This window comes from Drosophila obscura, unplaced genomic scaffold (genome assembly GCF_018151105.1).
Source record: "Drosophila obscura isolate BZ-5 IFL unplaced genomic scaffold, ASM1815110v1 contig_14, whole genome shotgun sequence".
Taxonomy (NCBI): domain Eukaryota; kingdom Metazoa; phylum Arthropoda; class Insecta; order Diptera; family Drosophilidae; genus Drosophila; species Drosophila obscura.
The window spans coordinates 1,982,477-2,009,660 of record NW_024542724.1 but is presented as its reverse complement, the minus strand read 5'-3'; the positions used below and the strand labels follow the sequence as shown (position 1 = coordinate 2,009,660).

The window sequence follows — 27,184 nt, the reverse complement described above, 5'->3', positions numbered from 1 at the left end:
AAATTAGTTTGCTCCTAAGCCACCCCACTTTCCCACGCTCTCTCTCTCACCCACCGACTCGCTCTCGTACTCTTTGATTTGGGGGCTCCTGACATTGTAAATGTCACAGACAGGACAGCGCTGCGCGACGACGCCAAGAGAGCAGGGAACCGACAGAGTGTAGAAGCGCCAAAATACTTGGTAAAACAGAGAGCCGAAAGCGTGTTATGCCATACTGGAAGAGAGAGAAACCGCGCTGTATACGGTTGACGCGGGGGTGCAGGCGAGCCCATGGCAAACAATCCGAGAGGGTATGGGCATGTCACTCTTCAAGTGACCTAAGGTAGACTCTCTCTGCCCTGCTCTCTCTCCTTCGCTTATCTCTCATGCAAAGCTACCATTAGGTCGCCGTCAAAAGAGGCCTGCGGCTGAGTTTTTCCCACCCTATCAACTATACCATGGAGCCGAGACTTATTCGCCCTGCTGGCTGTCGCTGCACGACCGTGTACTGAATTGTAGGTTCTCCTTTCTCGAGTGCGGACGTGTTTTCCTATTCTGTTCTATTCGTGCGCTGCGCGGTGGCGGAGAGTCGAGGGAAAACTGCAAAAAAAAAAAAGGGAAAATCTGCTTCCGATGCGAAAAAGGGAAAACCTCAAATACGAAACCCAAGCCAATTAACCAAATCAATTTTTAAACAATCCCTAGGCAAACATAAGTGAGAATTAACTAAAGTGCATTTAACTATACCCCAAAGTAACCGCAAAACGAAAGTGTCCCCAAGTCTCCGATTTATATTTAGATAGAGTCCGGTGTTCGTACTCGTATAGCCCGTAGTTAATCAAAAATGTGCTTGTCGGCCGATGCTAATGAGTTGGCGGGGGCTCAGGTAAATGGAGCTAACTGATTGAGCAAAGAAAAAGGGTGTGAACGCAGCCGCCCCCAGCCATACAAATCGATAAAGAATTTAAAAATAAATATCCCAACGACACCCAACGCTCTATTGTTGCGCCGCAATCATAACGCGTAATCCATGCGATTCGGTAGCAGAAAACACACTGCCAAAGTAACCCCCAGAACCACCGACTAGAGGGCATCATCTACAGCTTTAGTCTAACCAAAAACCAAACTCAAGATAACCGAAAGCGAAACGTTAACGAGCATTTAAGAGGTCACTCAGAGGCAGCAAGAGTGGCAGTACAGCCACCAGTAACACACCACTAGCCAGTCGCAGTAACTGGGTCAGTAGGCAGACTGCCTGCCATCGAGGGCTTCCTCCTTGCATTCACCTTCTTTGCGCTTCCCAACGGTAAGTAACTGAATCCACACACTAAGATTCGTGGATAGAACTGTACTAGAAATGTACTCAGAGGCTCCCTGCTTTTCCCTCTTGTTGTCATAATTCGAATTCTGATCCAAAAGAAGTTGGGATATTGCCTGGGTATGTGGTGGGTGGTTCGTTAACTTTAACCTAACCATTTCTGGCTTGTGGCCAGGATACTTAAAGCAGGCCCAGCCTCCCTGGTTTGGCCAATTTGCTGCTGCCATTTTTGGAGAGCGTTGCCAAATTGCTTTGTGGGTAGGGTACAGGAAAAGCTGTCAAACAAATACTCGTATCGCCCACCTTAATCTTAATCTAACTTAACGAAAATCTACTTTAGGCATAGTTCTTTAGTACGTTCGAACTATGGGGTGTAATTGGAACAGATTTATCATACTCAAAATATGAAAAAATGTCAAAAGGTTTCATTTAATATAGGGTTTGTGCCCACAAGGAGAACACTGGCTACTTTCCTGGTACTAGCAGTTCAAATAGAACCCACTTAATAGATTCTTGAATAATTTATTGCCCTACATTGATTTTCTTTTTCAATATCCGGGTTATATGCCACCCCTCTTATGACGGACTGACTGACTGAATGTTTATTCAAGGCAATCGGCAGCCATTCGCTTAGCCCGCCAATAGACTCACTTCAGATGGTTCAAGCAAACACCTCCGATATCATATTCGTGTTATATGTAGGTTTCCGTTTAAGCACTTTTCGGCCTGGCCAACTAAACAAACAACTCACAGCCAAAGTTTAATCGCTGCCATCGGGGAATGGCATAAGCTAATGACCATTAGCAGGGCTCTCCACTGAAAGCCACCTGCACTACGTATACTGCTGACTATTCACACAACTATTTTACATAATAGACATGTGATGTGGTGTGGTGTGGTGTACGAAAACAAAAGCGAAACAAAACAGCGTACATGTTCCCAGCGATTACAAACAAAATGTGTCACTGCGTAGGTCGGGATTGGGGAGGAGCACAAAACCGTAAAATAAAAGTCAGCACCAAATGCCGTTACATAATCGATGGATATTTTCACAGTGGAACGAACCTATATCAAACGCCCCCCAACATTGAGGGCAGCGCGAAGGCAGGAATCGATTGTATCGTTGGAGCCCAAAGAGGCTGCTGCCATCTAATCCAATTCATTCCAGATGTAAGCAATCTTAAGCCTTAAGTCGGATCCCCGGGTGGAGGTCTAAGGAGGTCGCTTTGTAATTAGCTTGGATGGTAATGCATACTGAAACCTAAAGCTGAGTGGGGCTGAGGGTAATTAAAATTTTGGTCCCAGGTACGCGAATGTCAAGTGGCAGCGTGAGTCCTTCTAAGTACATGCATATATCCAGCTGATGACTAAATGAAAATATGGTATTTCCAGTAAGAGGAAATTTGAGTATGATTGGAAACAGAGCAAAAGAAAACCTGTTCATTGGAAATAGCTAAAGTACATTACAGATACCTATGCTAGACGGAAAAATGTGCATCAAAGTACTGGGGGCATATTTAACGATTGTTTTACTACCAAGTTTTAATGAAATTCTCTGTAACAACACCTGGTTAGGAAAAGTTTGCGTAGTGAAAATCAAGACTCAACCCGGTTACAACTTTGGGCTTTGATGGCGCACTAATTAGATGGCAGGAACATTTAGAGACAAGTTGGACAATTAACTAAATGAAATTGAAAAACTTTCACTCATTGGTTATTTAATATCAGACCCAAACTGACGATTATCTGGAGTTCGGAAGTAGAAGTATTTTCGTTTAAATAAATAAGTGTTCAAACAGCTGATTCTTTGAAAATACAAGCAAATTCTTTAGAAGCACACATTTTGTGATGTAATCGATATCAATGGAAATATGGCAGTCACTCATGGCAGGTACAATATTTCCCGTATCCATCCATCCATCCATCATTCGATTGTACTTTTCATGCACATACTTATCTACATATGTACACATGTATGTATGTACATTTATTTACCTTTCTGATATGAATATGTTAATGAACTTCGATTGAATTGCCGCATGTCGCACGGACAAAAGGTAATTTCAGCAGGCGATTCAAATTATATTTGCATTTGTTTTTGGTACACTTGTTTTCCCCGAAATTCGCTTTCATTCAATAGAATGAAATTCTATAACGAAATCTGCATATTTCCAATGAATAGCTGGATGAAGCATCGCTAGAAATTTGATTAGAGAAACTCCATGCTTCAATCTTAATAAGGAGTGATATGCTTGATTTTCTTTAACCTTTCCGAGCAAATAGATTCGTGTCTCAGGCATAAATCCTTGACTATATTGGGACAGTGCCTGCTTTAATGACCCAGTGACGCCTGAGAGCTTCTGAGAGTTGCGTGACATACACACACACATACGTATATGATAGTCCCATCAAGGAACTAGATACTATGGCGCTCTGTTGTCATCCCATTTTGCGACACTTTCAACGCGACCTTACCCACAAAATGCAAAACACACAACCAACACGAGTGTCCCCTTCTAGACCATCTCAAAACCTCTCATATGACACTATTTAACCGCATCGGAGGCGGGAGCAGGAGAGAGGAGATGTGTTGGCGTATGAGGGATGACAAACAAAAATCAATAGCAACAACAATATTTTGTTTTCATTTACAACAAAATTGGAAAATTTCATTTACACTTGACAGAGGCACGAGTCCGTCCGTCCTTCCGTCCGTTTGTCCGTCCGGCCTCTTTCGCCACTACCCTACGACACACATTTTCCCTTCGCTACACATTTCCTCTTTCATGTCATTTTCCTCATGTAAGCTGTATGCACGTGGTTAGTTCGAAAACTGTTACAGTTCTCCTCATATCCGTTGTGCGCGAATTTCCAGCGAATTGAGGCCCAAATGAAATGCTGAAAAGTCAAGGGGAACGATTGGGGTAGCGAAAAAAAGTAGAGAAAATAAATGGAAGACTTTAATGGGTATAGGGAAGACTTTAATGGGAAGGATTACAATATAACCTAAGAATTGAAAGATATGTACTTTTCTTTGGGACTAAAACCTTTCAAATACTTTTTTCAATTCTGTATATTTTTTAAGATATACAAGATAAATCCGTGGGATATACACTTTACACTTTCAAACTTTAAAGCGTAACCAAATCTCAACAACAATTTTAGACGACAAAATAGAAACTAATGATAATTGTTACAGTCTGTCTTAAATAGTTTCTGCATTTCCCAGGAGCTAGAGACCGGCCATTAAATAATAGCTAATAAATACTCTAGTAGTAAAATAATATTTCATATTTATTTTTAAAATTAACAATATAGGGTTTACACCCGTGCGCAAATCCAAAATGCAACTGAAAAATCTGCTTATATTTTTTAAATCCCCCATACACCCGAGCACATTCCCCAAGCCACAGCAAATTGATTCGCAATGCAAAATTTACATACCATAAGCAAACCATTCGCCACCTGTGATTCTGAATATGAATGACATATTCAAAGAACTGTGGTCTCGGATGACATTCTTGGCTTGTTTGCGATACCCTAGACCACTGGAGTACACAGTAAAGATGCCAGTGGAAGAGGCATTAGCAAAGATCCATGGCATTCCCTGGCTTCTCTGATGGTGGCATCTTTAATGGTGCCCCCGATCGTCTCTAAAACTCTTCTAAATCTACTGCTGACGTCGTAGACTTTTCGATAGCTTTGACTCCTTACGCCACGACAGCGGGGACTAGCGGGAATTTGATAAAGAAATCTGAGCAAGATATCCAACATTTGAAGGTTTACTTTAAGCTAAACCCTAGATTTTAGATTAGATTATAAAGCTTTAACCAAACCCCATTCAATGGCAAACTGCTTAGTTTTCTCTGCAAAAACTAAATCAAGGTTTTCGCATTAGTGTAATTGAATTCAATATCAGAACTGCCATCTCTGGAAGGACAAGCACCGTTCAGAATTAATTGAATTTGCACTCTAGCAAAAACCAAAATAAAATTTGCATGGAAAGCTGCTGCTGCCCTTCTTGCACCGGAAAATCGTCACATATTGAGTTGGTGCTGTGCGACGAAAGCGAATTTCCACACAGAATTAAATTGACATGGCCAACAGGCCCTCCCTCTTTATATCTGTCTCTGGAGCCACAGTTTCAGCCAGGAGGCACCTCCTCCTTCCGCCCTTATCCCGCCCTCATCAAACATGCAACGTGCTCATAATAGAATGATAACATGAAATGCCGCAAATTCCAATCGTGTTAAGCACCCGAGAATTCCAAAGAGCAGCTCCCGAAGAGAATTTGCTCTTCATTTAAATGAGTGCAGCAGCTAAGAGAGCCAAAGAGTGCACTCGAGATGCAGCTCCACAGAACCACACAGCCGAAAGAGAGAGAAATAGAGCTCCAAACTTTTGTGGGAACTGCCGGCCGGATTAGTCTGCGGCGCGACTCAAACCGTGGAGGATATCAGAACCGGGAAACGGCTCAGAGAAAATACGGATACTCGTATATATAGTCGGAAAATATATATATCCCTGAAAATACATATCTACAGAGAGTTTTGTGAAACCGAAAAGTTAATTGTGATTTATTTGGTGACCAATGATAGTCGCCTGCCAGCCTGCTTCAAACCGCTCTCAAAAGGCCCTCCTGCCTTGACTCTGGTGTCATTAACCCACGCCCCGCCGTCCAAATTCGTCTTTGTTAACCCACCCACACCCAACATCAAAGCAGAAACAAAGAAGTTAGACACTTTTTTGGCAACCAATACCATTTGCACCACCCCTTTTTTTCCTGTGGAGAAAACTGGTATCCAGCCACAGGATGCCACAGCAGGCGCATCTGAAACACATCCACGGACATGGCCGATTGCCCAGAGTCATAGCCACAGATAGCAGCAGGTAAAATGCACAACTTCCTGTTTCCAAATTATATTTTATATCAAGGAAATTGAATTGATACTCAAATACCAGGGGGGGAGTCAAAAGTGTGGGTGTAGAGAAATATGTAGTGGGGGATGGATGGGATTCAAGGAAAGGAAAGCTCTTTGTTTGCTTGGGGATGATTGTTCGAAAATATTTAAAAGCACATAAGAAAAAGGAGTTTACACTTAACTCTGTTTGCTATGGATCTTTAGGGATTTTGATTGATTTGAGACTCGTCAAGTAGTGCCTAAATTTCCTCTATGTCTCCTTATCCCAATATTTTACTTGTTACATCTATCATCTCATCTTTTATTTATGTAATGTTTTCCATAGTTAAGTGAATATTCGGCAGCAATCCATAAACTTTCCTATTCTTTTAACTTTTGTATAGGAAATGTCCACGAGTATTTATGTACCCGAAAATATTTCCTACTACGACTCAAAAGACCTCGCACAATGCAATGCGAAGCCGAGCTAATAGAGAGGCCAAATGAAATCACAATACAAACCATAATCAAGTTCTGTAAAGATGGTAATCTCGCGGCGAATCAAGTATTACTGCCCCCAATTATATGACAATGGAGAACGGCAATTCTACAGCAAATTTCCAACTTCAATTCAAATTTCAATTCACTTCCACACGCACATCGGCGAGGTCCATACAATATAATAGAGAGGAGACTAGGGTCTACTATTCCTACTCGTATTTGATCTATCTGAAATATATAGTCAAGAAATTATGATTAGAACGTTTGCGGAACAGTCAGTCTGGTCTGGGATATTATTATCTGTGATGACTTATTGAAGAAGAGGCTGAGCAACTTTGGGTATTCTGCGAGATATGGAAGGGGGGGGGCGGCAAGATTCTTTGAGATGTGGTTTGCTTACTTTCTATTTTGTTTGCTGAGGTTGTGGCTGGGAATTGTGTTTTGTTTTGTCTTGTCTGCCGTTTCGTCTGACTGGGTCAACAACATGTCAAGTGCATGTGGGAGATACAACGTGGAGAATGATGCGTGCTAGAGGTCCTCCACGGGCCTGTCTTTGTGTTTATCTCTTCTTTGTCTGTTTGCTGGGTGTTTGTTGTGATAAGCAGTGTGTGGGTGGAGGGGGTGAAACGTTCGATAAGCAAAAAAAATACATACAACATGCAACAGAAAGAGAGCAATATTGAGAGTGTTATAGAACGAGAGAAAAACATAGTTTGAGCAGGGAAAACCCAACTCTCTTAAGCTCAAAGTGCCTGCAATTGGTCCTCTTGTTCTCTCTCTCTTTTGCCGCTCTTTTACCCTGCCTTCTGTGTTTTGCTTGCCTCATTCTCGCTTCATTGGGGACATTGATCCCATTTCCCCACTAGCAACCCCTACACTTTGTTATATTTATGTGTCACTTCCGCATGCAGCGGATGTCTCGAGCGGCTCGCGGCATATTGCGCCCGAGGTAACATTTCACACCGGCACTACGCCTCAAGAACCTACCTTAACCCCAGTCTTAGCCCACTCTAACCTCTCCTCTGGTGTACTATAATTTTCTTTGAAAATTTGTTAATTTCTTTCACAAATATTCGCCCATTCATACCCATGCCCATTCCTGCGAAAAGTTAACTCTCTGCTCCTCCTATCTTTTGCACACACACACAAAATGCCTGGCCCTGAAAGACAATAAAAATGGAATCGGATGGCCAAAATGACATCAGCCCCAGCAGAGCAGCAAGCAAACATTTTCACACGACTGCCGGCTGTCATGGAGCACTATTCGGAGGGAACCTAATGGGAATGGCAGTGGCAGGACATGACAGGACAGTAGTGACAGTGGGAGCAGTGATATGGGGCCGACTAGGGGTCCAGCAGGAATGAACGACTGTCTGTCTGCCCTGAGGAATTCATACACAACTCCCAATGACCTTGATTTGTTGTTGAGGCATTTTTGTGAGGTCCAAGATATGCTCATGGAAGGTCAACTATGTGGAAAAGTCGTAAAAGTAAAAGGAAAGTAAGATGAAGAGCTTAAAGAATGATTAGGGGCTAAGTCGTGGACTAAAATGAAAGTAATTTTAAATTGATGAACAGTCATTTCTTGTGGAATGTTTAAAGATTATATAGATTTTTATTAAATGAACAAAAGAGTTACATCTTTTACCATTTTAAAGCCACTCCCAGATCCCATAATAATTAACATCTACAGGGCCACAAAGCCGCACTTATCATAAACATGATGAATATTCTGTCAGCAGAATATAATCATAAAAAAACCAGCAATACACGAAACCAACTAGGAGCAATAGACCAACTGCATATAACTGAATAGTGCCCATACAGAACTATCATCATATCATGATTAATACATATTTAAACTCGCATTAGAGTGGTCATAAAAATCTGGGCAGAAAGGTGTCAAAGAATTTTTGCCAGGCCATAAACAGATCAAGTAAATAATCCCCAACCACATGCCATGGGACAGATATGTATATATACCAGCTATATATTTTATGTGTGTGGCAACCAATCTAGACTGCAAGTAAGGCGATAAGGTTTGCCAATTAAAAGTGAACGGGAGAACTTATCGAGTGGCCACTCGAGTGGTTAAAGTGACGCGCTGACTGGCTGCGATCGTTGATAAGGATCGAGGTTTATCGACAAGAGTTACGTTTATTAAACAATTTAGTTGTCAGGGTGACTCGAGTGGGCACTAGATAAGGTCCAAACCCTGACAAAATAAGACCAAATCTTGTTTATGACACAATTTCCATGACGTGCAATCAAAAGCTTAAGATTAGTTAAGACATTTTGGTTTTGCAAAGGTTGACGTATATGTGGAAGAGCGCGGGAAGATCTTTATCGATGTGCGATCCAGAGACGGGGCTATATGCGGCCTGGCCGGTCAATGGAGCCCAACGTAAACTTAATTAACCTCCATTCTGGATTCATTCAGAATTTTGTCAACGCACTTATTGATGTTAATTATTCAGGGATCAAGAAAATAGATTTATTAACAATGAAATCTGATTCGACGCATCTCGTTTCCCAGAATTCGCTGAAAGATCATAACAGAGGGACAAACAAACAAAATAATCATCAGCTTCGGACGTATTTTAAAGAGCCTGAATCTGTTATAAATTAATCATAAAACCCCCGTCTAATTATAGAGAAGTCTCTCTCTCTGTCAATCTCCTTCTCTCTTTGTCTCTGTGGTTGCGCCAGAGTATTTTCTTGGCTTAAAACTCGAACCGTTTGGCTCTTACTGGTTCTCACCGGTAACGTTCGCCTTGCAGTCGCAGTTGTCGTTGTTACCACATCCAAAGGCAACAACAAAAACATTAGCATCCACAAATTGAATTAAAATAATTTCTAGTTTCCAAACACGCAAAACTTTTCAGATATCATTATTATTTTTTCTATACTGTTTTCCAGTTTTGTTTTGTTTTGATTTCAGTTTGTTGAAACAGCTGTTGAACAATGCAGAGCAACACTTTTTGGTCATTGAATAAATTTGAATAATTAATTACAATGCTTAGAGCGACGGGCCCTTCAAGCAGACATTTGGCGACCAAAGCAATTTAAAATGCGACCGAATGGCGTTGGCGTAGGGTTTGATGGAAAAAGAGAGAGACAAATTAACAAAATTTGTAGAAAAAAATGCTGAACAAAATGAGTAGAAAAATACACAAAATGTTGTACAAAAAGATCTCAAAGGAAATTTTTGCTAAAGGGTTCAACTTTAATTTAATTGGAGCCATTAGAGAACGTTTTAATTAGTTTAAAAATATTTTATTGATTGTAGAACTGCAAACGTACATGCTGCATATTTGATTATTCATTAATAATAAATATAAAAAAAAGTAAAGAAGTAAATAACCGGTATTATTTTTATCAGCAGTTGTATCACGTATTCAGCTCGGTTTTAAATTATGACGAATTATTTGCTAATAACCAAAGATAAATAAATTAAATCACAATAAATCACAGCTAAGACCCAAGATACATTTTTAGCAGCAATAATAACAATCGTAAACTAATCAATTTAAAATCGAAACAATAGTAAATCACTTAAAGTCGTTTGACTACCTTTTCAAAGTTAAATATTACAAACATTCTTTCTACGAGTGGTTTTTATACGACACCCACTGCCCTACATTCAATTTTCAATTCAAGGGCTCCAACATATTGAGAGATTTGATTATTTTCGTCATCAAGAAACACACAAAACAAAGCAGAAAATAAACAAAATTATACGGGTCGCACAGAATAGTTCCCCCCCCCTCACATATGCAAAATATAAATACCTATATACTATGTATGCATGGCAGATATACATACGAATTTTTCGACAATAAAATGTTTATGGAAATTCATTAGTCAGCAAAACAAAAGGCTAGTCACTAGCCTAGCCACTAGGCACAATTCCACTCAATGTGAAAAGCTCTCGAAGTCAGACAGAATTTGTCAGAGAACAGACGAATTTCTGTTGATTTGGCTTAATAATAGTTAATTACATGCCGAAAACATGATGGTTTAATTAATATACGACTGTGTGGTGGGGCCGCCAGTTTCGTCAACCGACTGCTGCTATCAGTGTGGGCATAAAAAAATCAACTAATCTTTTCATAAACCATTGAAATTCACTTTTGGCAAACTGTTTTTCAAAGCACTGTCCCTTGATAAGAATTCAAAAAAAAAACCCATTGATAAAGATGAGTTTAGATGGGAAATTGGCGTTTAAAAACACATTTTGTCCAGCAGGTCCGCACTTTGGCACCAGCTTACACTATCTCCGCACCCGTTGGCACACCCCCTCTCGCTGCTATCACTCGTGCTTGTGCTCGTGCTCGTGCTCCATAGGCCCCACTGTGCTGACAACTTCGCTGCTTGCGTTTATCAACGGCTCTTCAAGGTGTATAAAAAAGAGGTGAGGCTTTTGAAAAGCCCGCGCTCACCCGCTCTTAACATAGGTATTCATATTCCATCTGTCACATATCCGACCCAATACTGAGTACATTGGATACATTTACACATCTAGTGGAATGCCCAGAATAAATTATGAACAAAATATGCAAAGACCGGGCCAACCACCTTTCGTAAATAGACCCCTTGGCAGCAGATAGCAGCAGCGCGCAGCGGCGACTGCGCTCGCAGCAGAGGGTTAAGCGAGCGCCGTTGCTTCAGTTTAAAGATCGGCAAAGTTAGTTAGTCTGCATTCGCCTGGGCTCGTAGTCGGGTCGGGGGCTTCGCATCCGATATATAATCCAAATCGATAAGAACTTTATTAGATTGAAATCAACGCACCGCACCACACACAAAAAACGGAACAGCACAACAAATTTGTTGTCGTTTATTGTACTGCACATTTATTGTTCCCCAATATTCCGGCTATCGCAGAATTTGCTTTGGCCCCCACGATCTATTGATAATCGCGACGTGTGTGAAATAATAGAGAAATACAAAATATTGTAAAGTGTCCCGTTGGTTCCGATCGTGCCAGTGTGTGCTCCAGAAAGAAGAAGGCTCTCCGATAAGACCCCAACTGCCGACAAGTAATGGCCAAGAATAATGAATACATCGAATTGTAAGTAATCGCAGTAATTCCTTGGGTAGAGTGTTTCCTGTGAAAGTGAATCATGGAAAAATGTACGCTGGAAGATTCTGTAGAGTGTGCTGTGCAGACAAGAGTGTCCAAAGTTTGAGTTCGAACAGAAATCTCCATCCCCCGGCTTATCTCAAAAGCTTCAATTCAGCTGTGAAACTGTTTTTATTGTGCGTTTCCCTTTTCACAAGGGCAAGTGAAAAAGACGACGGAGGAGAGGCTTCGCCGAAGCTTTGAGTACCCTACACTACTCCAAAGGAATAACATTAATTCAAGAGATATTAATATCTTAAATGGATATATCTTGGGGGATATAATATTATTAAATTGTTCAAGATTAGTTTAAAAGTGAAAATTGAAAAAGTGTTTTACTTTTCTTACGGGCATGTCTTTAGAAATATCTCCCAGCTACAAGTTAACACTTAACACTTTTCTAGCAAATCCCTCATGGTCAATCCTATGATATACAAAAGATATAGTGATCCTAGTGACTCCAATTAATTTTCAGTAATAAAATATTCGTAAACTTAACCCAGTTTCATCAAGAAAACTAGAAAACTAAGACATATTTCCATAAGAACTGACTCTATTGCTTTTTGGCATCTTCTTATCAAGAATAAACGTATTTATGTGATCTATAAAGTCTATAGAATACCCCCTTCGTACCCTCTGGTAAAGTAAGCAATTAAAATCATAAATATAATATAGTTAAAAACAACTTTGCGAGTACTTCGCCGATAGTATCAGACACCAGATATGCCATATGTATAATCTCCAAGTACTTCTTTACCCAGGCCGCCTTTACCGACTTTCTTTGCTTTAACACCAACACCAACTAACGATCGTTTAATTAAACAATGCCAAGTGCAAATTGTCTAGGAATTCGTTTGTGTGTTGACACAATATATGCCAGCCATAAAGTTTATATTGGAACCCAAATTACGTTGTTTTTTCTGAGTCATTGCTGATAAACATATCAGAAGTAATGCGGCGACAGGTGGCTTCGCACATGGTAAGCTCTGGATGGACCCAGTTTTTACCGACAAATGGCAGACAGCTTGGATTGTCTGTGTGTCTGTCTGTCAATCTTCTCAGTCTGTTTGTCGGTCGGTTTATTTTATTTCTATATAATACAGATTAAACATCTGACTGGCTGATAAGACAGTACGAGATGATAGGCTATATATGTAGACATAAACCTTTATGCAATGAAAATTTTTCCATCACTCTTTTCTAATCTTTAAAATAACCTAAAACTGAAAATGTGATTTTTAACATTCGTGTCCAAAAATTCAAAAAGTCAAAAACATTTCAGGAATCTAATATAAGTTCCTACTTGAGCTCCTAAGCACACTGAAGCCCTACTCTAGACCCAAAAAAGCTTCTCCATCAAGGAAAAATGTTTAGCTATCAGATAAAATATTATTTCGGAGACACTAAGACCCCAGATAAAGTGCCTGTGACTGACAGAAGTTTCACCTGAATTCCAGCTCCACCCAATCGACATTGAAATTTAAACAAGAGAAGCCAAGTATATTTATATTAAGAATTGCTGCTTCTCATTGATGTAATAACCAAAACATTGCAACAATGTAATCCCTTCCTAAATATCATTATAATGAGTCCCCCCGCTGCCGGTGTAAGCACGCCCACCATTAGATCATTTATGGAAGATGACACCTGGAACACGTCGCACAAATTAAAGTGCAGTTCCAATACGAAAAGCAAAGACCAAGAAAAATACGAGTCAGTCGCAAGTGCAAAGAGGGAACAACAATAAATGCTAATGAATTCATTTGTAAAATCTGCTGCTGGCCGGCCAAATACTCGTAAATATCCATATTCATATGGCAATTAAGAAACTGAAGCACGTGTATTTATCAAAATTATACAATCAAGCAGCTCAGCACACTCCCATTTCGCCATTGACTGTTTGGTGCCGCAAAAGTAAAACAAATATCCACTTGCTGTAAAAGCGAAATGTGCCAATGGCTCATAAAATATTATTCATCTGTGTGAATTGAGAAATGGATACGGGGAATTGAAATGCAACGACAGACCGCCCGACAGGCAGGGTGATTCTAAAAAAGTTGCTTGCCCATCGAATCGGTGGGTGGGGGGTGGCACTCGCTGTGACAAGTGATTCGGACGGGTGCTGGCGCTGTGCCTGAAACTGTGACAATGAGCATGGTAATGACACCACACTCGATGTCGCTCATACTGCTTTGCTTGTGCTCTTCGATTGGGTATGAGGAGCTTCGTAAGAAGGTGGTGGATCGCGTAGGGAGTGTGCTTTGGGAATTAGTATCCGGAGAATGATGGGTGTGAATGAAACGAGGTATTCGATGTAAAATAAAGTATTAATCAAATTCAAAGTCATATCTGAAATACTTTCGAGCAATTCTTAGCTCGAATTTTCCTCTCCCCACTTGGATAGGGTATCTACACAGCATTCAACACCTAAACACCACTAAGTACTCCTTAATTTATGTCGATTTTGTATATACTCGCATGAACCAGTCTCTACACTCGTCTCAGTCTCGATTCATAAACGCATTTCAATTAGGCGTTTGACAAGCACCTATTTATCTATGCAACTCAGGAGCGGTCTGTTATTTTCTGGGCCTGCTTTAGAGGCCGCGGTAAAAATGCTACTAATTAACAAGCACTTCAGCACCTGATAGGAGACTCGTGCCATAATTAAGAATTATTTGTATTTTCTTTTACGAGATTCGGACACTTTTGCTGACCCTTTTTATGCATTTTCTCTTGACAGACCCTGGACCATGAACTCCTCGAGTGGTGACGATGAGGCGCCCAAGGACCCGCGCACCGGTGGCGAGGACTTTACGCAACAATTTACAGAGAACGATTTCGAGGGTAAGTTTCTTACATATTTTTTAATTTGTTAAGACCTGACTCCACAAGCCATGGCAACATTTTGGTACAAGCCTACACCAAAAAGCGATGGCTGACTAGTGGAACCAGACGCAAGTCACACGTTTGACGTAAATCAAGGTGTTTTGGAACAAGAAATTTGCGTCGTGTTAATTGCAAGTTGACATTTTCGAACACCACGTCAACAGTAAAGTGGAAATGGGCTATAAGATATTTTGGGGAAGTCAGAAATATTGCAGATAGAACCGGAACTTCAGCTTGGATTCTAATAGGCAATGGAGGTTGTCTATGTATGTTTATGTTTTCCGTGATTGATGTACTAATTATGGAAGATGTCAGTCTGTATTTCGTAAATATAAAGCAGAATTGGTTATTAGGGGTTTAAATTAAAAGAAGTTAAAAGATAAGTTTTCGGAGATAAAGAATTGATAGGCAAAAGAAATTTATTCTCTAAGATTCCTCTAACTTCATGAGCAGATTGTATTATACTTTTCTAGAAACAAAATAGGTCGAATTTGTATCTCCTGAAGGAGTTTTCATTTGCTTTTAATCCATCATAAATAATTCTTTCTGTAATTTGTTGCAATAAAAAGTATTTTTTAGCATCAGAAAAAATTTATTTTACTTGGAGTTTAATTACAAAAACTCTGTTTTACCTAAATATATTCCCATGTGTGGCAATCCCCACTGTAGTCTGTCAGAAGTTGCATTTGAAAAAAACTGCATTAAACAAGAAAAATGTTTAGTAAAACGCCCACAAGTACGGGTAAGCCATATAAGACCGGGGGTAGCGTGACTCGAAGATAACTGGAAAATAATTTAACTAGACCCGTACAATGTGCTCTGTATAATTAATTTAAATTTATGAAAAACTACAAAGGCAAGTACCAGATGATATCACAATTAGTCAACTGAGCAATGACTATGAGCTAATAAATTGCTTTAAAAGCCGAGGACAAAAATCAAGGGAAATAGGTAATAAACATAAATTTATCTGTAGGCTTTCTCAGTTTGGGCTTCTGTCGATGAATTAACGACTCGCCCACGTAATTCTCATTGAAAAACACATGCCAGACGGTCTATAATTATACGTATAGTAAATGACTGGTCTTATCAGTAGATTAAACCCAAAAAGTGAACTTTAAGCTTTGATTCTAATTGAAAGTGATGCGAAACACGTTTTAAAAAAAGGAAAATCGCAAACAAAAAAAAAAAAAAGACACTTTAAGCTAACAGAATTACGAAACTCAATTGCAATTAATAATAATAAATTTGGAATCCATCTTTCTTCTCCTTCTCGCCCACAGGACATCGCGCACACACCGTCTATGTGGGTGTCCATGTGCCAGGAGGCAGACGCCATTCCCAGCGCCGCCGCAAGCATCATCACAGCGGTCCCGGAGGAGGCGGAGGCGGAGGTGGTGGCGGCGGATCCGGCGGTGGCTCCGGCAGCATGGGAGGTGGCGTCTCTAGCAAGGACAGTGGCAGCGAGAAGCAACAGGAAGTGGAGCGTCCAGGTGGGGTTCCAGAATTTGCTTTATTACAGCCTCGGGCATCCTGTGGCCTTGGGGATGGGGTGGCGTCCATGAACGTGTCCATGCCCGTATTCGTGTGTGTGCATTGTGTGAACGGCAAATATAATTACGAAATGGATGCTGAAGAATGATGTAGAGGAATGGAGAACGAAATGGAATGACAACAAATGCGACCAATCAGTTTGCAAGCCCTGAGAATTGTTGCAAATTACAGGAAACCCCAGAGAAGGCGAAGGAGGTACATCCAGTGAGGGTGGTGGGGTGGGGTGGGGTGGCACAAATTATAGCCCTACGCTGGAACATCTCATCACTGGCATAATGGAAATGACAGATGATTGGCTTAGGGACTGAATATGGGGGGAGCAGCAATGTGGGGAGTTGTAAACGCAAAAATTTGAGCCGAATGAATGTTGGATATTTAAGCAATTAAAGAGTTGAAACGGCATGATAATCCAGTTTAAAATTAGAAGGACTAGGACTAGGCATAGTATAAGCGGAACCTTCTCTCAAAGTCTTTGTTCGTGTCAGTGGGAATTTAACAGCGAATCAACAACATTCGAAACACTTGGTGAATGTTCCTTAGTGGCGCCAAAAAAACTCTACCATTTCCGAAGCCTCTGACTGGAACTTAGCTTAGCCCCACAATTTCACACAAACCTGTCCCAAGTAAACCTTCAAGCGAGCATTCCCGTTGCCCAAAAAAAACCTCACGCAATCCTGACATGTATGGAGCTAGGGGACATGCACATAAGTAGGACATATGGCCATTGGTCAGCGGGGCAATTCCCTTTACGGATCAGAGCAAAATTATTTCGCCAATTAGCTGCTGCTTCCGGACACGCAGGCGGCTGACTAAGGTCAAGGATGAACATGATAAAATAAATGATGTGGGCAGAGGCAGTGGGAGTGGAGCCACATAAATGTTTATTACGCTAATAAAGGTCCTCGCTAATCCTGTACTCTCTTTCATCTGCTCTGTGCTTCTGTGTTTCCCGTTGCTTGGATACAAAACTCAACTCAACAGTTACACCGCCCGCACAACGTGTGCAATTCATACTCGGCGAGGATGTGGACGATGGGACACATGTATCGCATCCTTTGTTCTCGGAAATGGGAATGCTGGTGAAGGAGGGCGACGAGATCGAGTGGAAGGAGACGGCGCGCTGGATCAAGTTCGAGGAGGATGTGGAGGAGGGCGGCAATCGGTGGTCCAAGCCCCACGTGGCCACACTATCCCTGCACTCGCTGTTCGAGCTGCGACGCCTGCTGGTCAACGGCACCGTTATGCTGGACATGGAGGCTCACAATCTGGAGGTGGTGGCCGATCTGGTCTGCGATCAGATGGTCAGTGTCGGCAGCCTGCCCCCCGGCGTCAAGGACAAGGTCAAGGATGCCCTGCTGCGTCGCCACAGGCATCAGCACGAGTATGCCAAGAAGACGCGACTACCCATCATTCGATCCCTGGCCGATATGCGCAACCATTCGTCATCGAAAAGTGAGTATAAAGGGGACACAGATGGGATTCGCAGAATCCTTTGCAGGAATCATTAGGTTACTCTAAGCTCATCTCGTTCGTTTGGTGTTACACTGTGAGCCATCATTCAACATCATTCAACCAACATTCACTTGAATCAACTCAGTAATCATCATGAGTCATGAGGTTGTGTCCTAGAGCGCTACTAAAAGTTTTCACTCATCCAAACTAATACTAAAACAAAACCATTATATCGAACCGGGTCGAAAGCAGACCTGGCCAAGAGCAATCCTCTGTACTCACTGCATGGCTCGTCAACTGGTCTGGATGGATGCCATACGCCCCTCATGACGACACCCGTCCATGTGTCGAGTAAGGATCAGCGTGGTTGTTATCTCGCTGTTCCCACAGGTATAGCCGTATAACTAGAAAACTCCCCCCGTCACCATCCACCAACCCACTCAATCACTCAATCACTCTCTCCATCTCCATCTCTGTCTCTCTCTCTCTCTCTCTCTCTGTATAGATGAAAGCCAATAATATTTTTCAGTTGCCTTGCACTAAACAATCAATCAGAAAACAGAACCACAGCCAGAACCAAGCTAAACTTAGGACTCTCTTCTCAAGAACATCCTTTAGACAGCACCTTGGCACTCATATTTCAAGCATTATTCCATCAGTAAATCATTCATTTAGTTAAGTGGGTCGGGGTGCCACTAGCACTAGGCGAACAACCAGTGTTGTCCAACGTTAACCAAAACAACGCTCTTGCTACTCCGTTCGTCTCCTGTTTAAATCCCAACAACAACAACAACAAAAACAGCTGACGCCTCAACGCATCTGGGTGGCATTGGTGTCACCACCTGGTTTCATGCTGGGGCATCGCCTCAGCATCAACCACAGAGGCCACCATCCAGCGGTCAAGGACAATCACAATCACAATCAATACCAAGTAATAGCCGATTCTATAGCCCATAAAGGGTTTTTACTGTACCTACCTACTACTCGTATCTCAAGAGCACGCTGTGTTTATCGATCATAATGTCTTGTCTCTGAAACTCAATCTACTATTTTACTATACTCCTTCTACTCCTTCAACTCCTTCAATCTTTAAACTTCAAACTTTGATCTTCACTTTACTCTTCCAATAGCAATCGTATACCCCTACCAATTTTAAAGCTCATTAAGCTCTTTATTCTACTATGATGATTACCACCCATTTTTGTGCTGTCTATCTACACAATTTACTCCAATTGCAAACAGAATATGAATAACCAAACCGAAAATGGTTCCCAAGATTCCAATCGAATATATTATCAATGATGATCCAAAGGCACATTCGAGATACTTAGATATCCTAGAGATTCTTCTTCTACTTGTAATGCCCCTAAAACCTAAAACCATCAAAAAAAAAACCAAACATTTTCCAGTGGAAGAACAGTCTGGAAACGCTTTAGGGGCCACCACGCCGGTATCTCTAGCGGCGAGTGAACCGGGACCGCCTGGCACCAATGGCAATGCGAGCCTAACCAACACTGGCGGCGGCATGGGCCGTTTTCTAGCAGTGCCCGGAAAGCCCAGCAACAGAACGCTCGGTAAAGAAAATCGATAAAAAAAAACGAACCCAACTCAAGAACTGAAGTTAATTGTTCCTGTTTAAAAGTTTCCGTTTGAATTTACGTGTCTGTTAATTGTTTGAAATGGTTTTAAAAATGGTTCTAAAAAGAATACAACTGCATATACTATGTATAATCCTTCCTACATCTAATGTTCGTTTGGTAGTAAAAAAAATAGTTTTTTTGTAAATCTAAAACCCTCCCCCATGCATGAAGGTTTACCCCAAGAAGAAGGAAATGGTTCTGTAGAAGATACTCGTAATACTCGTACAAACCGATCAAACACACACTCTGCACGCTTATCACCTAACCAATATCTACTACTTTTTTATGCATGCTTTTGGCACCTATTTATATATCATACTTTGAACTCAATTTGAATTTACTTGCAGCACCTTTTATGCGAATATATTATTGATTGATCTTTAATCCAAAATATATCTTTTGCACTTCTTTTTTCGTATGTTTTATTTGTTGTACTGTGCCCGTTTCTTAACGTGTTGATCGACATGTTGTTGTTGTTGTTATTATTGTTGTAATACCTATCAACGCACGTACCCTCCAACGAAAACCCTGCACCAATAAAACAAAAAACAAAAACAAAAAACCAAACCGATCTCAACCACAACCGATTCTTGCACCCGTGTAAACCGTAAACCGTAAACCGTAATCCGTGTAAAATCCCCCGACTAATGCAGAGAAAAAATCTAATTCTAAAAACTTGCGAACCGCACAAAATCTTCCGGTGATCACAGAGGATATGGTGAAGAGTCCCAGCAGCCAGTCGATGGCACGTCCGAGCAGCGGCACGGAGCTCAACGAGCAGCAGCACAAGGGCAACACACACTTTATGAGAAAGATCCCTCGTGGTGCGGAGGCCAGCAATATTCTGGTTGGCGAAGTGGACTTTCTGGAGCGAACCCTCTCCTGTTTCATCCGCTTGAGCCAGGCAGCGCTCATGGGTGATCTGACAGAGGTTCCAGTGCCCACAAGGTATGGCCATCCTCTACATTAAATTCTTCTAAAGATTCTAAAGAGAGTATACATTCCCCCCCCTGCAGATTCATCTTCATTTTGCTTGGACCGCCTGGTAGTCAGAGCAATTTCCATGAGATTGGACGAGCCATGGCTACCCTGATGTCGGATGAGATCTTCCACGAGGTGGCCTATCGGGCACGCAAGCGAGAGCATCTTCTGGCCGGCGTTGATGAGTTCCTCGATGCGGTCACCGTTTTGCCACCTGGCGAGTGGGATCCCACAATTCGCATTGAACCGCCAGCAGCCATACCCTCGCAGGATGTGCGCAAGCGACCACCAGAGCTGCCAAAGGAGGAGATCGACGAGGAGGAGGAGGAGGCGAGACTGAGGGAAGAGTCTGGTCTCTCACGGACAGGTCGTCTCTTTGGCGGTCTGATCAACGATGTGAAGCGAAAGCTGCCCTGGTACTGGAGCGACTATCGGGATGCTTTCTCCATGCAGTGCGTGGCTTCGTGGATCTTCCTGTACTTTGCCTGCCTCTCGCCAATCATCACGTTCGGAGGCCTCTTGTCGGAGGCCACCGGCAAGCATATGGCAGCGATGGAGAGTCTGGTGTCGGGGTTCGTCTGTGGCATGGGCTATGGCATCTTTTCGGGTCAGCCGTTGACAATATTGGGTTCCACCGGTCCAGTACTGGTCTTTGAGGCAATTATCTATGAGTTTTGCACTAAAATGCAATGGGATTATATGACATTCCGGTTCTGGATCGGAATGTGGGTGTCCGGAATTTGTATCGTCCTGACTGCGATAGATGCCAGTGCTCTCGTCTGCTACATAACCCGCTTCACCGAGGAGAACTTTGCCACCCTGATTGCGTTCATCTTCATCTACAAGGCCATCGAGAATGTGGTGGTCATCGGGAAGAATTTCCCCGTCAATCAGGGCATATACGATTGTGTTTGCATACCGCCGCCAGGTAGCAATGCCAGTGTTGTGGAGTATGCCAAATACAACTGGAATTATTGTGAGGTAAGGAAACGTTAACGGCAACTGTAAATGTCCAATTCCAGTCTATAGCTCAACTAACTTTTCCCCTCAGCCGAACAATGGCACACTGATTGGTGGCGACTGTGGTACACCACCCACCGAGAATGTCTTCCTCATGTCGGTGGTTCTGTGCACCGGCACCTTCATCATTTCCACCATTCTGAAGGATTTTAAGAACGCCCTGTTCTTCCCCTCGGCTGTGCGCCAGTACATAAGTGACTTTTCCGTGCTGATTGCCATCTTTGCCATGACATTCTTCGACTACTCGTTGGGTGTGCCCACACAGAAGCTGGAGGTGCCTGCAGAGCTGAAGCCCACGCTGGACACGAGGGGTTGGCTCATTCCACCTTTCAGCGAGAGGAATCCCTGGTGGTCGCCCATCATTGCCGTGTTCCCTGCTCTCCTGGGAACCATTCTAATCTTCATGGATCAGCAGATCACTGCTGTGATTGTCAATCGCAAGGAGAACAAATTGAAGAAGGGCTGCGGCTACCATTTGGATCTGTTTGTTCTCTCAATTCTTATTGCCATTTGCAGTGTGATGGGTCTGCCATGGTGAGATTTCTCTCTATCTATTCGATATATTCGATCAATGATCCTTGATCCTTACCCATCTGTATCGTATCCCCAGGTTCGTGGCTGCCACTGTTTTGAGCATCAACCATGTGAATTCATTGAAACTGGAATCGGAGTGCTCGGCCCCTGGCGAGAAGCCACAGTTCCTGGGAGTACGCGAGCAGCGTGTGACACACATCATGATCTTCCTGACGATAGGTGGTTCTGTGCTGCTGACACCGCTGCTCGGTCACATTCCCATGCCGGTGCTGTTCGGTGTATTCCTTTATATGGGCGTGGCCTCGCTCAAGGGTCTGCAGTTCTTCGATCGCATATTGATCATGTTCATGCCAGCCAAATACCAGCCAGATTACATGTTCCTGCGACAGGTAAACACTATCACTAAGACAGATATTCTATGCATACCCTTAACGTTACTAACTGATTGATTTCCCCTCGATAGGTTCCCATCAAGCGAGTTCATTTGTTCACCATCATACAGCTGGCCTGTCTGATCATACTCTGGCTGATCAAATCCTTCTCGCAGACCTCCATTCTCTTCCCCCTCATGCTGGTGGTGATGATTGGCATACGCAAGGCCCTCGATCTGGTTTTCACGCGTCGCGAGCTGAAGATCCTCGACGACATTATGCCGGAGATGACGAAGCGAGCGGCCGCCGACGATCTGCATCAATTGGACGCTGAGGTGGGCTTTGTTCAGAAATTTTTACCCTGTTTCGGCGGTGGTCGCAGCAGGCCCAATGCCGATACCAAGGCCGGTCTTGAAGGTGCTGGCGCTGGCAATGCCGTCGGCCTTGGCCTGATCAAGTGCAGCAGCTCAAATGCAAATGAAAAAGAGTTTGAGGCACAGAGTAGTCTCCTCAAAAAGTAAACCCCGCACTCTGTCACTGGCACTTGCACAGTCCACAGTCACCGTCATAGAAACTAAACACCTCCACGAGATCAGATCGGATCAGATCAGCCCCATTTCATTTGCGTTTGCAGTTGCAACCGTTGCACAAAACATCGATCGATCATCGATGACCGACGAACGATAGCCGTTTCGATGGTGCCGATTTCTATAAACTAAATTATTCTTAGATATCATTCTTTTAAATTGCATTTTGTCGGTAATGATTCATTTCCACGACTATAACTATATCTCTATATACTTGTACATGCATAATACTCTACTTTGTTTTATATGTTTTTTATTTTATCATGTTTTTAACAGTATTTTGTAAATGTTTATCCCCGCCCACCCCCTACCACCCACTTTTTCTAATTTTAAATCTTGGCATGCAGCTATATTTTTGCATTTTGCTTTTTTATATACTTGTACGATTATTTTTGCGTCTATTCCAATTGCTAATCGCAAATTGATTTCAACTGTAAATGCTAATCCCAAACGAAAAAAAAAACAAGAGAAATTTGGTATGCTGTCGTTTTTTGTAGTGCAATCAAATGTGTTATCTATCCGAAACCTACTCTAAAAACTACTCCTACTCTATATATACAATATATACATATATATATATATACACACACGAAGGATATTTATAAATGTAAATGAAATTCTAGCCATAAGCCATTGTTAGTCATGCTGTGCGCAAACGTTTACACTGTACAACAAGTACCTTAATGTATTAAATGGAACCTGTTATGTTATTTTATAGTCATCATCGGATCAAAAGTTCCCAGTAACTAACCGAAAACCGACCCAAAAAACTAGCCAGAGATAAAAAAAAAAAACACAAAAACCTCCCCACATATTTGTAGCGAAATTGATGTAAATTTTAAAAGTAAAAACAAACAAAAAAAACACCCAAAAAATAAACTGAAAAATTTGGCATAAAAGAAAATTTTACACACCCATTGGCTCGTAGATTGAACACGGATACACCTCACCTGTACAACACTCACCAGCAGAATATTGGCTTTACGTTTAATACTCGTAGTACCACACCGCAGTTCCATTAGCAGAACATTCACATCAGCGAATGACAGTGTGTCCGTTCGCTTATGGGGAAATTTCTACTGTGGTGCTAGTGGCGACACAGACACAATACGTATATCACCCTTTCTTCACTCTTTCTCTCCTACACCCAAGCTATTTCACTCTACCTGTATCTGTATCTCTTACTCTGTTTCTGTGAGTTCTTTTTGGAACCAAAACTATGGAAATGTGCAAATTTTATATTGAAGGATAATCACCATCAGCAACCGCCTGGGGCGGGTACTGCCACAGGAGCCAACTATAATCCCAATAGTGCGGGTCCAACCACCATACACATTCCTCTCTCTGGCGGCAAGCCGGGATCGGGCAATGGACCGGGCATAAATATACCCCAGGAGGCGGTGAATCGCACCACAGTCTGGCAGCAGATCAACAAAGATGGGAATGGCATCTCCGAGCAGCTCATCATACCGGTGACCGTCAAAGTTCGTCAAATCAATGGCAATCAGTAAGTGTTCAAGTAGAGAGTCCCGTCCCCTCTGGGTGCCAAGCGAATCAGACACTCAGACTCAGACTCAGGCATACAATCATGAGCTGCTAGAACTCTTCACTCTTCTGCTCGATCTTTTGTATATATAAATCTATCTTTCTGCTTTCCAACCTCCCCACCTATCTATCGACTATAATATCATTCATGCTCGTCTATGCATTCCCCCCACATGCTACCCTCTCTTCAGTGCCACAACAAATGCCGCCGTCCTCTCGCCACGCCTGTCACCCATGCACGAGGCGGATGAGAACGAGGTCACCATCAATCCGACGAATCCACAACAGATCAACAACTGCAAGGAGGCGGCAGCCAAACTCGATGGATCCATGCTCGCCAGCCAGAATCCAGCCAATATAACACCCGTCTAAGGTCTGCCGATCAGATCAGATCGTCTAAGGAAACAGAAAACAATTTTATACCAAAAAAATGGACATAGCACACACTCAAACACACACACACATCCAATGTAGTATTTCATAGTTCATCATAGAAATAGTAGCAGTATCATAGTCTCTATAAAGAGTGGAAAGTCAGTTTCGGCAGGTGTCTCCGCTGAATTTTTTTTCACTTTACTCCCTCTATTTATCCAACATATAGTAGTAGTTTTTTCACCAGAAACATTTTGGTAAAGATTTTCAGCTGTACCCAGAAGCCAACAAAATCCATTTGATTTTTGGGATCAGGTACAAGTTAGACAAGTATTATTTATAAATATGATAATTGTAGTAACCCAAACCATTACACGTATGCACTTTTGAGGCGATTTTTTATAGCGACGATTGTCAATTCCAAACAAACAAAAACTGATCGGATCGAACAGGTCCCCGAGACTTCGGTTCCACCGAAGCAGAACCATTTTTTCCTATATGCATGTACGTGCTTCTCTTTTGGCTGGGTTAATTCTGTGTTACGTGGGGGGAGGGGGAGTTTGTTGAGCTGTGATCTGATGTGCATTTTTGGGTGGGGATTATAGAAGAAGAAAGCCACTCATTTAGCACTCTAGCCAAGACGTGGAGAGCTGTAAACCTTTGTATTATAATTTATACCTTAACCTAAGTTACCCACACAAAAAATAAACACAACCCATCACACACACACACACATGAATATATAAAAAATATATAACTATAACTATTGAATAAATATTAAAGTGGAAAATACATCAATTACCAAAAAAGAAGCAAAAACAGCGAAACAGAAATAAAAACCTAAACCAAATTCTGTATATTTCATTTGATTACTTTTGGTATGCATTATTCCTTTTTCTTTCAGTGTATTTTGTGCATAGTTGTGAGTGTTGCGTGTGGCACATAGTGTTCTATACTCTATCTCTGTGTATACATACCATCTAGCACCAGATTCGAGCTATGCCTATGCCTGTCTTCCATTCAATCAATACGAATCAAGCATCAATCAGACATCTCTCAAGACTAAGAAATGGAATCAGAGTTTGTGAAAATAGAAAATCCATCATGGCTATCATCAATGATATATACATACTTACTTTTGATATCTTCACAAGCTCTGTTTTCCAAAAAAAAAAAAACAACTCATGGCCAACCTCATTTGCATTATGATTGATGTCTGTATATGTATGTATTATCCATATACTATACTCTTAAATTGTATTTACCAGTCTAGTTAACGTTTATGTGATTACCGATAAGCTACTATTAACAATTGAATTTCATTATTGCAGAACACAAAATTTGATACGTCGAAGCAATTGTGGCGTGGATATCTTACACCAACAGAAACATCCGTTTGAGTCAATGATTTAATATGATTTTTTTAGTGTCTAATTGTATACAAGTACAACAATTATTTGTGTGTCTAACTATTATCTGTCTATATCTTATGTGTATGTTCTACCAACCGTCCCGTAATGTGAATATCGCAAGTGCGTTGGCTATTATTCTTGAAATTGCTACATATCAAGAGGCAAAGCAGAAACAATTGAAACTGAATCTGATATACCTCCCTAAATCTATGCAATTCACTATAATAAATGTGTAAAATGACGTTTGACAATATTTATTGGGAACAGGATTCGAAACGACATTTGTAATGCGCGCCAACTTTACATATATTTTTGTAACGATATTTGTATCGATGTTTCTATCGAGTGGTGGCCTGCGTTCGCTGGCACTGTCAGCTGTTGGCAGGTTGACAGATTACGGTACACACGGTATATATATAAGTAAATAAATATGTACATATATATATATTAGGCTGGGCCAAAAAAATTTTTTTTTTAATTCAAACGGTTGCGGGCCCAACTGCCAATCCTGAGTTTTTAAAGTCAAAATTTCGTAAAAAATGCCTTCCTTTTCATTTTTTTACATTTCAATGCCTTATATTTCCCAGATGGTAAACTGTAATCACAGAACTTTTGCTTAACTTCTAGCTGGTTTAATTATCTTTTGCAAAATAGCAAAGTTCTATTACAACCATCGTCATTAATCAGTTATGTGGAAAAAAAACCAGCACAACCTCTGAAAAAAGCTATTAAAAAAATCAATACCAAACTTAAATAATTCTTCAAAAACCTTAAATTACAAATTAGAAAAAACCATAATTCTTCCTAAAAGAAATCTTTTAAAGCCTCCCTATCTATTAGCTAAAAAGTCGGTTTGGATCCTTGAGGAAAAAAAAAGTACGATTTTGTGGAGTAGTGCAGTCTAACCGCACTGCTGTGGAATAGCCAGGAATATTATAAGCTTCATTTGAGTAAGTAAAGCCTCAACGAAGCACAAAATAGAAGATTTGAACATTAGCTCATCAGA

At 41.5% G+C, this 27,184-nt stretch overlaps 1 protein-coding gene across 18 annotated transcripts; it reads left to right on the top strand.

Annotated features, from left to right (window-relative positions):
* The first annotated feature begins 510 nt into the window (after window positions 1-510).
* LOC111070319 (electroneutral sodium bicarbonate exchanger 1) lies at window positions 511-26,383 on the top strand. 18 transcript variants are annotated; one of them, XM_022360757.2, is made up of 12 exons: window positions 511-1,285; window positions 14,565-14,668; window positions 15,994-16,203; window positions 17,246-17,716; window positions 19,126-19,290; window positions 20,067-20,304; window positions 20,373-21,318; window positions 21,389-21,891; window positions 21,968-22,280; window positions 22,355-22,597; window positions 24,097-24,356; window positions 24,586-25,498. In XM_022360757.2, exons 2-12 carry the CDS (start codon window positions 14,575-14,577, stop codon window positions 24,764-24,766), a joined length of 3,624 nt encoding a protein of 1,207 aa, XP_022216449.2. In that variant the 5' UTR covers window positions 511-1,285; window positions 14,565-14,574; the 3' UTR covers window positions 24,767-25,498. The 18 variants fall into 18 exon arrangements, with proteins under 18 accessions (XP_022216449.2, XP_022216444.2, XP_022216447.2 ...); XM_022360752.2 differs by lacking the exon at window positions 511-1,285 and adding an exon at window positions 6,029-6,187; XM_022360755.2 differs by lacking the exons at window positions 511-1,285; window positions 19,126-19,290 and adding exons at window positions 6,029-6,187; window positions 18,519-18,647.
* The last annotated feature ends 801 nt before the right edge of the window (window positions 26,384-27,184 follow it).

Coding starts and splice junctions, on each gene's coding strand:
- LOC111070319 (XM_022360752.2), top strand. CDS start 6,111: ATGCCACAGCAGGCGCATCTGAAACACATCCACGGACATGGCCGATTG. Junction 16,204..17,245: donor ACAGGAAGTGGAGCGTCCAG/GTGGGGTTCCAG, acceptor TCAACTCAACAG/TTACACCGCCCGCACAACGT. Junction 22,281..22,354: donor ATTACATGTTCCTGCGACAG/GTAAACACTATC, acceptor TCCCCTCGATAG/GTTCCCATCAAGCGAGTTCA.